The sequence below is a fragment of the Temnothorax nylanderi genome, unplaced genomic scaffold (genome assembly GCF_030848795.1).
Source record: "Temnothorax nylanderi isolate EJ_2023f unplaced genomic scaffold, tnyl_v1.0 TNYL_tig0239_pilon, whole genome shotgun sequence".
Classification (NCBI taxonomy): Eukaryota; Metazoa; Arthropoda; class Insecta; order Hymenoptera; family Formicidae; genus Temnothorax; species Temnothorax nylanderi.
Window position 1 is genome coordinate 234,465 of NW_027249301.1, and position 14,365 is coordinate 248,829.

Consider the following 14,365-nt stretch of genomic DNA (forward strand, 5'->3'; position numbering starts at 1 on the left):
GCCGACCCTTAAGGGAATCCTAAAGCCGCCTGTATTACCGACCGAATTCTATATCTGTCCTTGTATAGACATTGATAATAGACAAGGATAGACATGGTTATAGGTTATATTGCATTCATTACAATTAATCTTTTTTTGTAGGCTTTTATTCTTAGTTCCAATTGCACGATATTGTTCTTACATGTTGTCCCTAGGTCATGCCGGTCTAATTTTGTAGATATTTATTGTGAAATTTTTGTACAAAGCAAATATTGTCGTCACGTATACCAAAAAATATTTTGCCTCCTCATGGAGGAAGCTTTGTTTTCGTAAATTCGTATATGAACCTTTGATTGCGTATAAAGTTGGATCTAGTCAACCAAATTTAAAAAAATTATATATGAAATAGGGGTAGAAGAAACCAAAGAAAAGATTGGTTTTTTAGTTTTTTCTGCCAATATGTTCATATTGTTGTAAAACGTCGAAATATCGCCTAAAAAAAATGTCGGTATGTATGTATGTGTGTGTGTATGTCTGTGCCAAATTTACCGAAATTTCTATAACTCCAGAACTAATCAACCAAATCTTAACCAGATATATATGAAATAGGGGTAGAAAAGACTGAAGAATATAATAGAATTATTAAAAATTGTTAATAATAAAGGGGTTACCAATTTTTGTTAAAAAAAACAACCAAGTTTACTGAAATTTCTATAACTCAAGAACTAATCAACCAAATTTTAAAAAATTATATATGAAATAGGGGTAGAAAAGACTGAAGAATATAATATAATTATTAAAAATTGTTAATAATAAAGAGATTTTTGTTAAAAAAAGAAACAACCAAGTTTACTGAAATTTTTATATAAAAATTGTTAATAATAAAGGGGTTACTGATTTCTGTTAAAAAAAACAACCAAGTTTACTGAAATTTTAAAAAATCCGTTTCCCGTTTCTTTTACTATCACGATAAAACTGTCTACAAAACGCATTTAATAAAACACGATAGTTTTTAAGTGTGCAAGTAGAAATCTACACATTGCTTCCTTATACTATTTAAATGTGCAAGTAGAAACCTTCGTTCACAAAGCTTCCTCTATGAGGAAGCCAAAAAAAAAATACTAATAATTACTTCTACTTGCACACTTAAGAACTATGAGGAAGCAATGTGCAAGTTTCTACTTGCACACTTAAAAACTATAAAGAAGCAATGTGCAGGTTTCTACTTGTTTTTCCGACTAATGGCACAGAGTGATATGTCCGGCATTATGCGCATACGGTTTTCTCTATTTTCTGAGAAAATGATTGACCACCAAACGTTTTAACGACGATATTCGTGACCACCAAACGATTCCGCGTCGAATGAGCCGTATGAAAGTCAATTTGATTGATAAATAATATTTATTCAACTAATGTCACGGAGTCATACGACCAATGGCGTGAGGGGACGGATTTTCTATTTTTTTAGGAAAACGATTGACCACCAAACGTTTTAATGATGATATTCGTGACCACCAAACGATTCCGCGTCGAATGAGCCCTATCAAAGTCAATTTGGGTGATAAATACAATTTTTCCGACTAATAGCACAGAGTGATATGTCCGGCATTATGCGCATACGGTTTTCTCTATTTTCTGAGAAAATGATTGACCACCAAACGTTTTAACGACGATATTCGTGACCACCAAACGATTCCGCGTCGAATGAGCTGTATGAAAGTCAATTTGATTGATAAATAATATTTATCCAACTAATGTCACGGAGTCATACGACCAATGGCGTGAGCGTACGGTTTTTTCTATTTTTTTTAGGAAAACGATTGACCACCAAACGTTTTAACGATGATATTCGTGACCACCAAACGATTCCGCGTCAAATGAGCCCTATCAAAGTCAATTTGAGTGATAAATACAATTTTTCCGGCTAATGGCACAGTGGTGTGATATGTCCAGCATTATGTGCATACGATTTTTTCTATTTTCTGAGAAAATGATTGACCACCAAACGTTTTAACGACGATATTCGTGACCACCAAACGATTCCGCGTCGAATGAGCCGTATGAAAGTCAATTTGATTGATAAATAATATTTATCCAACTAATGTCACGGAGTCATACGACCAATGGCGTGAGCGTACGGTTTTTTCTATTTTTTTAGGAAAACGATTGACCACCAAACGTTTTAACGATAATATTCGTGACCACCAAACGATTCCGCGTCGAATGAGCCCTATCAAAGTCAATTTGGGTGATAAATACAATTTTTCCGACTAATGGCACAGAGTGATATGTCCGGCATTATGCGCATACGGTTTTCTCTATTTTCTGAGAAAATGATTGACCACCAAACGTTTTAACGACGATATTCGTGACCACCAAACGATTACGCGTCGAATGAGCCCTATCAAAGTCAATTTGATTGATAAATAATATTTATCCAACTAATGTCACGGAGTCATACGACCAATGGCGTGAGCGTACGGTTTTTTCTATTTTTTAGGAAAACGATTGACCACCAAACGTTTTAACGATGATATTCGTGACCACCAAACGATTCCGCGTCGAATGAGCCCTATCAAAGTCAATTTGGGTGATAAATACAATTTTTCCGGCTAATGGCACAGTGGTGATATGTCCAACATTATGCGCATACGATTTTTTCTATTTTCTGGGAAAACGGTTGACCACCAAACGTTTTTAGGATGATATTCGTGACCACCAAACGATTCCGCGTCGAATGAGCTATAAAAAAGTTAAATTGGTTGAAAAATAAAAATTGTCCGGCTAACTTCACACCGGAAATTTCATTTTTATTTTACAGGAAAACGACTAACCACCAAACGATCGGACTAGACTACCAAAGACCACCAAACGACCACCAATCGATTCCAATTAATGAAAGTTCGATACGTTGAAGTTGTCCGGCCAACTTCATAGAGGTCAATCTTTTAGCGTTTTCTCTTGGCTGCACTATCGCCCACTAGTGGGCGGTAGTGCAGCCAAGAAAAAACGCTATTTTATTCAGTATAACCTAAACAGAGAAATGTGTATGTCTGCCAGCTGCCTTTAAACTTCTTTTTAAGTCAAACTAAGTCAAACTGATGGATAGCGACATGAATCACGATATTGATATCGTAAATCATTTAACAAAGCAGTTTCTTTGCTGTGCTGCATTAATTAAAATGGATTTTACGGTACATACATCACACTACCTGTTATCATATTTCACTATATAAAGAAATGTATGAATATAAAGAAATGTTTTGCAGGTATTGGGTGCATTGGATAATTGTGGTTTCGATTTAGATGTCCAAAAGCAAATTTTGAATAATACGATAAATAACGACTTGATTAAGCGATATCCGATAAAAACCTCATACCAAAAATCATTTTTGAAATTACTTATGCAAAAGGTATTATTTTTAAAGTATACAGGGTATTTCCGGGTCAAACGGCCAAGCTTGAAATATAAATTTAGGGTCTCAAAACAAGAAAAAAGGAGGTATGCTTGCAAACACTTTGTTCAAGAGATACTGGCTTCTGAAGTTACAGGATTAGGAATAAATAATTTCGTAATAATATAAATTTATCCTTTTTATTGCTAAACAGTAATCAAAATTAAAACAATTATCCTATTTACTGCTTTACAGTAATCAAAATTAATTCTTAAATGTTTTGTTCAAAATGATGGCTTCTAGCCCGGACACAAGCGTCTATCACCTTGCATCTATCGATGAGAGACCAAGTTCTTTGCACGCTTGCACTATCTTCCGTTTTAAATTGAAGGTCATTAACAGGTATTTTATACACTTTTTGCTTGAGAACACTCGACTCGAAAAATCTATTGGTGTTAAATCATTTTGAACAAGATATTTATTACTTAAATTTCGACTACTGTAAAGCAGTGAAGAGGATAAACTTACATTGTTTTGATATTATTTATTCATAATAGTTCTGTAACTTCAGAAGTATACCTCTTGAACGAAGCATTTATGAGCATACCTCCAGAGGAAGTTTTGTTTTGAGATCCTAAATTCATATTACAAATTTGGCCGTTTAACTCGGGAACACCTTGTATAACTTGTTTTCGTACATTAAGACACAAAACTATTTTCTCTTATTATTACACACATGTAGATAGAGGAAGATGGTAATGAGATTCACGATGATTTATATGCAGCGTATTGTAGATTAATATCATTGCCACATAGAGAATCTGTGCATTATCGTCATTTTTTAGTAGAAAATGGAACGCTGAGTTGCATTACGTTAAAGGAAAGCATAAATTTGATCTCTGAAGGAACTACAGGCTTATGTAGCTGGCAGGTACTTATTTTCTAGAATTTTTCTCTGTGGTCTCTCTCTCTCTCTCTCTCTCTCTCTCTCTCTCTCTCTCTCTCTCTCTCTCTCTCTCTCTCTCTCTCTCTCTCTCTCTCTCTCTCTCTCTCTCCCTCCCTCCCTCCCTCCCTCCCTCCCTCCCTCCCTCCCTCCCTCCCTCTCCCTCTCCCTCTCCCTCCCCCCCTCTCTCTCTTTGTTCAAATTGCTTGAGGAATATTCTTAAGAATTATTCAAGTCAAGTATTTACATCAGCTGCAACTAACAGGGTGCTGTAGTGTTGAGTCAATGGTGCGCAGAAAACAAAGGACAATTTTTGGAAAAAAATGTATTGGAACTTGGCTGTGGAGTTGGATTGACTGGTATGAGCGTAATTAGTGTATGTTCTCCGAAGCAATACGTTTTCTCCGATTGCCATCCAACAGTATTAGGCATGCTGTGCGAGAATGTAAAACTCAATTTCTTATCGAATGAACGATGCAAATTATTGAAGACATCTGAAACGTCAAGACTAAAGTTGCAATTAAAATACGAGCAAATCGACATTCAAGTAATAGATTTGAAATGGGAGGATACTGATAAATATATATCGGAAGGTTCGTCACAGCCCGACATAATTATTGCCGCCGATATTCTGTATGAGAACAACTCGTTTGGTTCATTAACATCAGGATTAAGGCATTTCTTAACGTCAAGCAATTACGCTATTATTGCCGCAATAATTCGTAATGAAGACACTATTTCACAGTTTTTGGAGCATTTAGGTATTTTATTCATTGTATTTTACATTTGACAATTAAAGCTCCTGGGCTCTTTCCCGATATCTCATGAGATGTGACGTCAGAAGCGAGAAATGTTGAGAATTGACACGTTGAGAATTCTTGCGTAGTATTTCCAAATAAAAATATATTTGCTTAAAATAACACTACAGATCACTTCAGCACACTTCGAAAATACTCCGAGTTGAAGTTAAGTCTACCTCTTTCCCGTGACAGTTAATAAACAGCCGTAAAATGAATGTAATACGAAATCTAGTCATGCGCCTGCGCACAAGCCTGCATCGTATCACATTCGTTTTAAGCTGTTTATTAATTGTCAAGGGAAAGAGGTAGATTTAACCTCAACTCGGAGTATTTTCAAAGTGTGCTGAAGTGATCTGTAGTGTTATTTTAAGCAAATATCTTTTTATTTGGAAATACTACGCAAGAATTTTCAACGTGTCATTTCTCGCTTCTGACGTCACATTCCAACATGGCCGTGACGAGTACCCAGGAGCCTTAAAAAACTGAGAGCTTCATAGGAGGGAAAATTCAAATGCCAAAAAATTAGTATTTTTTTTCGTTTTAGGAAATTATGATCTTGCTTCTGAAGAATGTAGCCTACTAAAATGGACTATGCCGACGATACAATCGATTGACGCGCCCGTTCGAATATTGAAGATTTTTCAGAAGACTTGACATTAATTTTATTTTGATACTGCTAATTACTTATAAATTATGCAAGCATTTATCTAATTATAGATAATGTAATTAAGAAACAATTAGGCTAGGAGCAATTAAACGGCGATTTTATTAATAATCTTAGCATAAATTCCTATATATATACATATATATATATATATATATATATATATATATATATAACAAAGTGTTAAAAATATATATAAAAGTATTAAATATGAAATATTTTATATATCTATCGTATTCGTTAACTGTTAACACTATCGCAACTCAAAACCATTTTCTCTTGCTATGGCGTTTGAGTTTTACCTCAGTCTCATCCACATCCTTGTCGGCATCCTTTTTCATGGCCTTTTTTAACTTCTTTTCTTTTACTTTCTCCTTCGTTTTTCCCTTTTTCGTCTTCCCTGCATTAGAAGAATCATTGTCTTTGCCTGATAGCTCGTTCTTGTTCCTCGCTGAAAGACAAATGCCAATTCAAACGAGAGTTTACATCGTATTTTACATTAATACATTTATCATCACGTTGTTTACCAGCAAATAAACCCATATGTTTATTTATGCTTCTATCCTCTTCTACCTCTCTTCGACGATCCATCTCTAAGCATTCGACAATTTCGTTTCTTCTCTCTACAATCTCTACTAACCTAGAAAAAAAGAAAAGCGTTTACATTATACATTCTCACGCTACATTAATATTTAAAATATTTATTTCATAAAATAATTTTTTCTGAAATTACCTTTGTATCAATGCTTCTTCCCTCTGTTTATCAGAGTCCGTTTTAGTAGCTTCTGGTTGGCACATAAGACATCGTATTTGATATTCCACTTCAACGTGTTCTTCCTCTAATCTTTGTTGCCTCCGTAGTAACATTAATTCGGCCTGTCTTCTGAATAATTCATTTTTTTCGTTCACTAATGCGAACAACTCTAAAACCAATTCCTCCACGTCCGTACCAAGCGACGAATCTGTCAACAATTAAACAGATTAATTGTAAATTATACATCTTTATAATACGTTATTCGTATTTATCGTCTGCGTTCCTTACCGTCTGCTCTAGGTCCAGATTCGCATTTATCTCGTATCAACTGTTCCAATCGCACACCTTGTCTTTCTAAGCCTTGCTGTTGCAATTCTATCTCATCTAGTTCTAATTTCACGTCTTTCATAGATACCACTTTGATCTGCAATTAAAAACGATGTAGTCTCATTTCTTATTTATATACCCTTAAAATGTATTTTATCAGAAATTTGAATCTCAATGTCCAAAAATTTACGCGAAGAAATCTGCATGAAGTTTACGTAACAAACACGTTTTACACTGAAAGATAAGATCTACCTTTCTCCTATGCGGAATTGGTCGTGGTGGGGCGGGTCCCTTTTTCCTCTTCCACTTTCCTTGCACGCTTTTGTCGGTGTAAGATGTGTAGGAGGAACTGTCGGTGCACGAAACGGTACTCAAACTCTGTCTATTTCGATTCGCTTCGTCTTTGTTTGTCTTTTGATCTTCCCACATGTTCAAGTTACGATCATCGCCACCAAGCTTGATTATGGGAGACTCGTCAAAACTTAACGCGCTGCCGATCGATATATTGCAAGGTGTGCTGGTTGGCATTGGCGGTGGAGGAGCCGGTTTGGTTTTTCGAGCTCGTGGTGTTGTGCGAAGCGATGAGTCCTTTATTGCGAGAGAGAATCAAACGATAAATACTTTTTTCCCTAAATTTACATATATAATGTATATTATAACATGTAATATATATATATATATATATATATATATATTACATTTTGTTTTTTAAATTTAGTTTTTTTTATATCTTATAATTAGTTCATAATCTAAAATTTGACACTGAAAAAATTTAACAAATTTTTTCAGTGTCAAATTTTAGATTATGAACTAATTATAAGATATAAAAAAAAACAACTAAATTGAAAAAACGATATATCTCAAGACTTACGTGATACGGTAATGTATTGTTAGATGATTTGAGTATAGGCGACTCGCGCTGCTCAGATGGAAACAATTCTTTCGCGACCGGTGGCTGCGGTGCAGGTTTTTTCTTCCTGTATGTCCCACCGGGGGTTGTAGTTGATTCGGAGCTAGTTAAGGAACTATTAGATGCGTACACGCCTCCACGATCCAAATCGGCTCTCCGTGGTATACCTACCTCGGGAGTGGTCCTGTTCGTATAACAATAAAAAGAGATTATTAACGTAATACTCTTGCATATAGTATTGCTAGAATAAAGTGCAAAACGTACTTGATAGTACGCGGTTTCGGTACAGGCACATTTCCAGGCGGCGTTCTGTCTCGCCTTTCCTCGTCACTACCGTGCTCCTCTTCCTCGTCACTCCAAAATGGATTAAGATTGATTTGCGGCGCAGTCAGGACCCGCTTGGTCACGGACATTCCCCGATTTTCCGGTTTACTCCTCGCCGCTGGTTTGGGTGGTTCTAATTCCTCGACGTCCTCGTCCTCGCTGTCGAATGGATTAGTCGACACTTTGTTATTCCCAGAGCTGTTTATCAAAGTCCGCGGTTTGCCCTCCACGGCGTTGTCTTCCTCGTCACTCTTGAAAGGATTCAGGTCTTCCGGATAACCCTCGTTGCCACTTAAATTGATGCCTTTCGCGGTTAGCACGCTGCTTCCCATGGCACTTTCCTCAATGTAATGCTCCTCATCCATCTCATTGTCTTTGATTCGTTCGTGCTCGACCTTCGCGAAGCTCTCCTTTCGTCTTTCGATATTTCTGACTTTCGAACTATTCTCAAGATGCTCACCTTTATCGAGATTTTCTCCGTTATTCACCCGTACGACATCCTTTGAGAAATTCTCTTCGTTTCTCTCGCTACTTGTAATCTTCGAGTTTTCTTCTCGCTGTATGCCGACATTCTCGAAGCTGTTTTTACGTTTATCAGTATTTTTAGTTATCGAATCTTCCTCGAGCCTCTTTTCCGGATGTTCCTCCTCATTTACCGGAAGAACGTCCGGGGACAGGTCCCAGGAGTCGCCCTGAACCATTGTGACATCCTGAGTCACAGCATTTCTTTTCTTGCTTTGATCCGTCCTATCAATGTGATCCCTGAGCCGCACGTTGTCCTGAGCCTCGAACATTTGGAGTCTCTTTTGAACCAACGACAGTCTCGTTTCGGGATTGGCTCGTTTACCGGCGCGTCCTGGCGACTCTTTGGTATCCTCCTCTCTTCTTTTCCTACCTATGTCATGGAATGAAATGGCAGTCGATCGCTGATCCTCGTCGCTCCTAATGTTTAAGCTATTTAACGCGCTATGTACATCATATCGCTCAACGTTGAACTCTTCCACATCTGGAAAATTCGTTACAGAGCGAGATTTCTCCTCCTCCTTATCATTATTACCACCATCGTCATCATCAATAGTATCATCATCATCATCATCATTCTCCTCCTCCTCCTCCTCCTCGTTCTCGTCGTCGTCTGGGAATGCCGAGCCGACCCTGCTCTTCGTTTCCTCGTGATCTGAGTCAATTTTGATGTCCTTCGCGGCATATTCATCAAGCTTCTCGGAAAGAAGATGGCTGGTCATAAAACTCTTGCGCATCTGTGACGTATGGGAGATCAAATCGGGCACTGCTGCGTTCTCCAGGACACCCTGCGCACACAACGAAGTTTCGTCAATCGACTTTTCCTCAGGGCGAATACTTACCTTAGAACATATATATATATATATATATATATATATATATATATATAAAACAAAAAAAAATATATAACTCGAAAGGGAATTATTTATACCTCCCGTGGAACGAGCCTGTGTCTGCCTATGTCGGCTATGTCCAACACTGCGCGAGAGAGAAGTCCTAATCGTCCGCAATGCGCATACGCAGAAGCGCCATCTTAACCCTTCTCTTGCCAAACAAATAGGTAACCATGGTAACGACGATATCTGCGTATGCGCACTGCAGACGATTAGGACTCATCACCTTTCTCACCTCGCACGATGTTGGACACAGATTCGGCACTTAAATTCCCCCTTCCATTTATATATGTTCTAAGGCGAATACCTATTCGGATTAACCCTTAATATGTATACGTTTTTTCGGTATCTTCTAAGTGCATACATGGGTCTGTCACGTTCAATGCTATTTTTTCCTACCTTAAAGTACTTTAAAAAATTTAAAAAAATTTATGAAACATCTGTCTACATTGTAGTTGACGATTTTATAGTCATTTTGATGAACGTCGTTTATTTAATATCTTCTGACAGGCTTGCAAGTTTTATTGTTTCGAGCAGATATCTTTGGCTCGGACGCCGTAGACCCACGTATGCACCTTAAGGGTTAAAGCTCAAAAACGCGAAAACTTACCTTTCTCTCCGTTTTCTCCTCGTCGCTGAGCGGCCTCGGTTCATTCCTCTCCCTTTCCATGCCAGACATCGCCGAATCGGCGTACTTGTTACGCACGCTGTCGGTCTCCTCTTCGTCCGGACACGTCTCGCAGCAGTACTCGCCCTCTTCGGTCTCGTAGTAGTTGCCCGGCGTCAGCTGGTTGCCGCAGCGGGCGCACCGGAAGCAGGTACGGTGATAAGGAGCGCGCGCTATCAGCAGCTTCTCCGCCAGGAAGACCGGCAGCCCGCATGCGGCGCATGGATCCCTCCGCATCCCCAAACGCGACCCCACCTGCGTTATCAGGTCCAACATATCGTTGGGGCTACCGTCATTATTCTTTTGTTTTCTAGCGCAGTAGTAGCAAATAAAGTGCACGCGATTTTATGCAAACGCCTACCATCACCGCCGCCACCACCACCGGTTATTTTATCGGAAACTTGATCACTCTCCAAATTAGTTTTCGCATACGCTCAGCAGTTACTCCGAAATCGAAGCAATTCTCATAAATCGTTAAAAGGCATTGAATTTTTATATGGCGCGAAATTCTACGACGTTATCACTCCATTGCGGAAATCACTTTTCCCCTTTCGGTACGGAAAAGCGTACAGCCGCGGAGATAAATATTGGCAAATTGTAGGTCGCGCATTTGTAACAAGCCATTGGATATCGAGCTACTCGTGTGTCGGCCTTTTACACAGCTAGCGAATTTCCACAATAGCGGCCGGCCATACATCTCTCTCATATTATCGTGGTATGTATCTAGTGTCCGGTGAATCCAATAATGCATCGAATCGGTGTGACTTCTATACAGAACGCGCGGGTACGGATGGTTACGTGGTAGGTATATCATGCGACGTAATAATGAGAACGTTCGCTTCGCGACCGACCGGGATAAGAAAAGAATAGGCGTCACGTTAAATCTTTGTCCCGGAAAAATGAAATGCACATTATTCGTCGGGACTGGGATTGAAAGGGATGGCGATTGCGTGTCGAATATTCTTTCTAGAATTTCCTTTTGAACTTTCAAAGTATTGACGTAAGGACGTAGAAAGACTCGGCGAAATTTCTTTGTGCTCTCGCGGTCTAGTAATATTCGGCGGTGCGTTGAAAAATTTTACGATATTCCAATATTACGGACGTTTTATCGAGCATTATTCCGACATTACTTGACAGAAAAATGGATTCGATATATAACGTAAATTCGTAAAAGACCTAAAGAGATCCCTCTCTTCCTCTCTCTTTGAAATGTAGAATTTGTGAACAATTCATCAACGATTATTAATTACGCACCGTATGTAAATGAGATTCATGGGTAAGGGAAACTGATTTAATTAAAAAGCGATGAATAATAATCAGTCTACATATCGTCCGAGCATCTTTCGTCACGTCATCCAGCCGGGAGGACTAAAAGTCCATACGCTAATCCTTCTCGCTGAAAAATTGCATGGATGATAGGTTGCTAACCGCAAGATCGATCCCCCATTAAATTTTCATCGACACCCCTGCGCATGAGTTTTCCATAGGCGGTTTAAATAAAGCGGCGATCGATCGCGAGTTTATAGTACAAAAAAAAGGATTTGCTTCGCGATTTCCATCGCGAATGTTTTCTTTTCACGCGTTTAAATAAACATTGCGTTATCGCGGGCATATATCAATTACTAATAAACCCATTATTAAACGTAGCGTTATCGCAAGCGTACCGAGAATCGATAAATTTTTTTGCCACGCTCGTAACGAGATTACTCACGACTAATTAAACGGATCCGTGTCGAAAATGCTGCGCGTTTCGCATCAACGATTTCGCAAGAACGCAAACATTGCCTCCGAGCATCCGAGTATCGATTTTCGCGCGGCATTAAGCGTACGATTAATTAATTTGATCGGCGATAAGCGCGACGTTATCCAGCTTTGCTCCTCGCCGCGCCGTTGCGACACTATCGACAACACGTCGCTCGTGACCCCACTGAAAATCCGGACATTTTCTCAGACAGTACCGTGTCTAAAATCGAGACGTAAGACGTCTTATAATATGATGTCTAAAAGACGTCTTTAAGACGTCTTATGTCCCGCTTTTGGATATGTGTGCTGTCTTGGGTTGTTATATTTCTAACAGCATTAATATCCCGTATATCTATAGAGTATACTAAGGACGTCTTAATATACTGAGAACATCCTTATAATATCTTATACTTTACGATATCCTCTGAACGATATTCTCAGAATGTATATTTGGTGTTAGGGATATTCTTCGTCGCGCCTCTCTGTCTCGAGTCTTTTACGCGCCGTGTACGCCGTAGCATTACCGTGCGTGAGAATTAATCTCACTTAATTAAAGCCTTTTGTTTCGACGGAAAGAAATCAAGAGCGAATTTTCGACGTTCTCTTACCGTACACCTCCGTAATCCCTCGTGCGACGGGAAACGACACACAGCGACGATTCGACTGCGTGGAACTCGCGGTAGAGAGGCTGCTGACCGCACGTCCGATTTCTATTGCGTGAGTGAGCGAACGAGCGAGCGAGCGAACGCGTGCGTGCGTGCGTGCGTGCGTGTGCATGCATTGAGTACACGCAACGAGTGGCAATGACATATAAATAGAACGTCGCGCTCCGGCGAGTCGCCGCTCATGATTAATTACCTTCCTCGGCGTTCGTGGGGCTTTGTAACGTATAGATTTTGTAAATGAGGCAAATATAATCGTTGACGAGGTAGTCGAGCATTCGGCGCGCAAGAGTCATGGGACGCGAGGTCTTCTCCACACGGACATACGCGTTCTCGTCCCGAAATACCGCGGACGTTCCCGGATGATCGTTTCCGGTGTCGGAATTCATCGGTCGAGGCTCACGATCGCGGACCACTCTTCGGCAAGGCTGCGACGAGACGTCCGAAATAGCGCGAAACGTCGCCGGCGGCGGATTGATGATGATCGATTGTCTTCCGGATCGATTCTCAGACAGCATGTCCAAAATCGGGACATAAGACGTTTTAAAGACATCTTTAAGACGTTTTAATGACGTCTTTAAAGCCCCATCTACATCGTAACGCTTTAATCGTGGTCATAAGAAAAGAAGCTATCGTAAGAATTGTGTGTACACATAAAATCGCAATGCGTTATAAGTTGTGTCGCACAACAGCAAATGGCGAAACAGAATGTCAGGGGCTAAAAGTAGAGCTGTTACGACGAGCGTTACGATTAACCTTACGATAGATGTAGATGGACCTTAAGACGTCTTACGTGCCTATTTTGAATATGGTGCTGTCTGGGTTCTTTCGGCTAGTAGCCAAAATGCGAGAATGCAACGCGCCGAGACACAATCGTACGGGTCGTTTATTCTGACAGAGCGATGGGAGAGTCTCCGGTCGCGGGGAACGTGACGGGACTTCCGTGACGACGATTCGTATCTGCAACTCGTTGAAATTCGCAATGCTCTCGCGCTTCTCCCCGCGGCAAAGTCCGCGCGGCATGAATTTGTTCTCCAGCTGGAAGGAAGCGCAAACAGATCCGGCGACTGGATAAGACGACGACCCGCGTCTACGCATACATTGTAAAATAAAATTAAAAAATGTAAAATGTACGGTGAATAACGCCACCCTGCTGTCGTCAGTGTCGTTAACTAGCATGACACGAGGAAACGTGACAGTTTCTACGAGTAGTAATATAAGACATTCCGGCTGTCCCATGCAGAACCGAGTCAAGTCTAGAGCCTGCGTGAGCTTCGCAAACCTTGCTTCTTTTTCTTCCGCCTCCTTTTGGAATTCGGCCTAACCGCGCGCTACTTCCACGTACCTCTACGTACCTTTTTCGTTATCAATGGAAAAAAAATAGTCAGGTATAAATCTCCCGTCTCTTCCGAATCACACCATGTGTTATCAAATGGTCGCGCTGTACGTGTGCATGTGTGTGTGTTGGAGCATGCTAGCATGCAGTTACCCAACAACGATCAACCATAGGCAAGCAAAACAAATAACGACAAAGCGAAATTACCTTCTAGCAGAATATTTCAGGTTTATATTGCCCCATTAAGTCCAAGCTTTCCTCCTGGAGAACAAAAATAAACGATGAGAGATGGGATTGACACACACGCGTTTCAGTGCGAGAACGAGCGACAGTTTCCCCAGGGAACTTTGACTCAACACCGCGGGTCAGTTCACGGACAAGATACTTACGCTGCGGGCGTTCGCTTCGGTTAATTTTATTTTATTTCACCCCGTGCGCTTTGGAAT

The 14,365-nt window shown here is 40.0% G+C and overlaps 2 protein-coding genes across 4 annotated transcripts in view; one reads left to right on the forward strand and one right to left on the reverse strand.

Annotated features, from left to right (window-relative positions):
• Positions 1 to 3,032: 3,032 nt before the first annotated feature.
• LOC139779743 (protein-lysine N-methyltransferase EEF2KMT) lies at positions 3,033 to 6,006 on the forward strand. The gene is made up of 5 exons (XM_071718217.1): positions 3,033 to 3,173; positions 3,249 to 3,392; positions 4,117 to 4,305; positions 4,583 to 5,078; positions 5,662 to 6,006. Exons 1-5 carry the CDS (start codon positions 3,081 to 3,083, stop codon positions 5,769 to 5,771), a joined length of 1,032 nt encoding a protein of 343 aa, XP_071574318.1. The 5' UTR covers positions 3,033 to 3,080; the 3' UTR covers positions 5,772 to 6,006.
• Positions 5,861 to 14,365, reverse strand: part of Mical-like (MICAL-like protein) — a 28,424-nt gene continuing 19,919 nt past the window's right edge. The window contains exons 2-10 of one of the 3 annotated variants that reach the window (XM_071718216.1): positions 14,127 to 14,180; positions 10,122 to 10,433; positions 8,037 to 9,406; positions 7,734 to 7,956; positions 7,115 to 7,450; positions 6,824 to 6,959; positions 6,515 to 6,743; positions 6,309 to 6,421; positions 5,861 to 6,232 (exon numbers count right to left, since the gene is read on the reverse strand). In XM_071718216.1, the coding sequence (XP_071574317.1) occupies positions 6,045 to 6,232; positions 6,309 to 6,421; positions 6,515 to 6,743; positions 6,824 to 6,959; positions 7,115 to 7,450; positions 7,734 to 7,956; positions 8,037 to 9,406; positions 10,122 to 10,415 (2,889 nt within the window). In that variant the 5' untranslated portion in view covers positions 10,416 to 10,433; positions 14,127 to 14,180 and the 3' untranslated portion in view covers positions 5,861 to 6,044. The remainder of the gene's footprint in view (positions 6,233 to 6,308; positions 6,422 to 6,514; positions 6,744 to 6,823; positions 6,960 to 7,114; positions 7,451 to 7,733; positions 7,957 to 8,036; positions 9,407 to 10,121; positions 10,434 to 14,126; positions 14,181 to 14,365) is intronic. The other 2 variants (XM_071718214.1, XM_071718215.1) reach the window with 2 other exon arrangements.

What these genes read in the sequence shown, in the direction of transcription:
- LOC139779743 (XM_071718217.1), top strand. Translation starts at nt 3,081, where the DNA reads ATGGATAGCGACATGAATCACGATATTGATATCGTAAATCATTTAACA. An exon ending in TGAAATTACTTATGCAAAAG is followed by an intron (nt 3,393 to 4,116) that starts GTATTATTTTTA and finishes ACACACATGTAG; the next exon opens with ATAGAGGAAGATGGTAATGA. An exon ending in ACAGTTTTTGGAGCATTTAG is followed by an intron (nt 5,079 to 5,661) that starts GTATTTTATTCA and finishes TTTTCGTTTTAG; the next exon opens with GAAATTATGATCTTGCTTCT.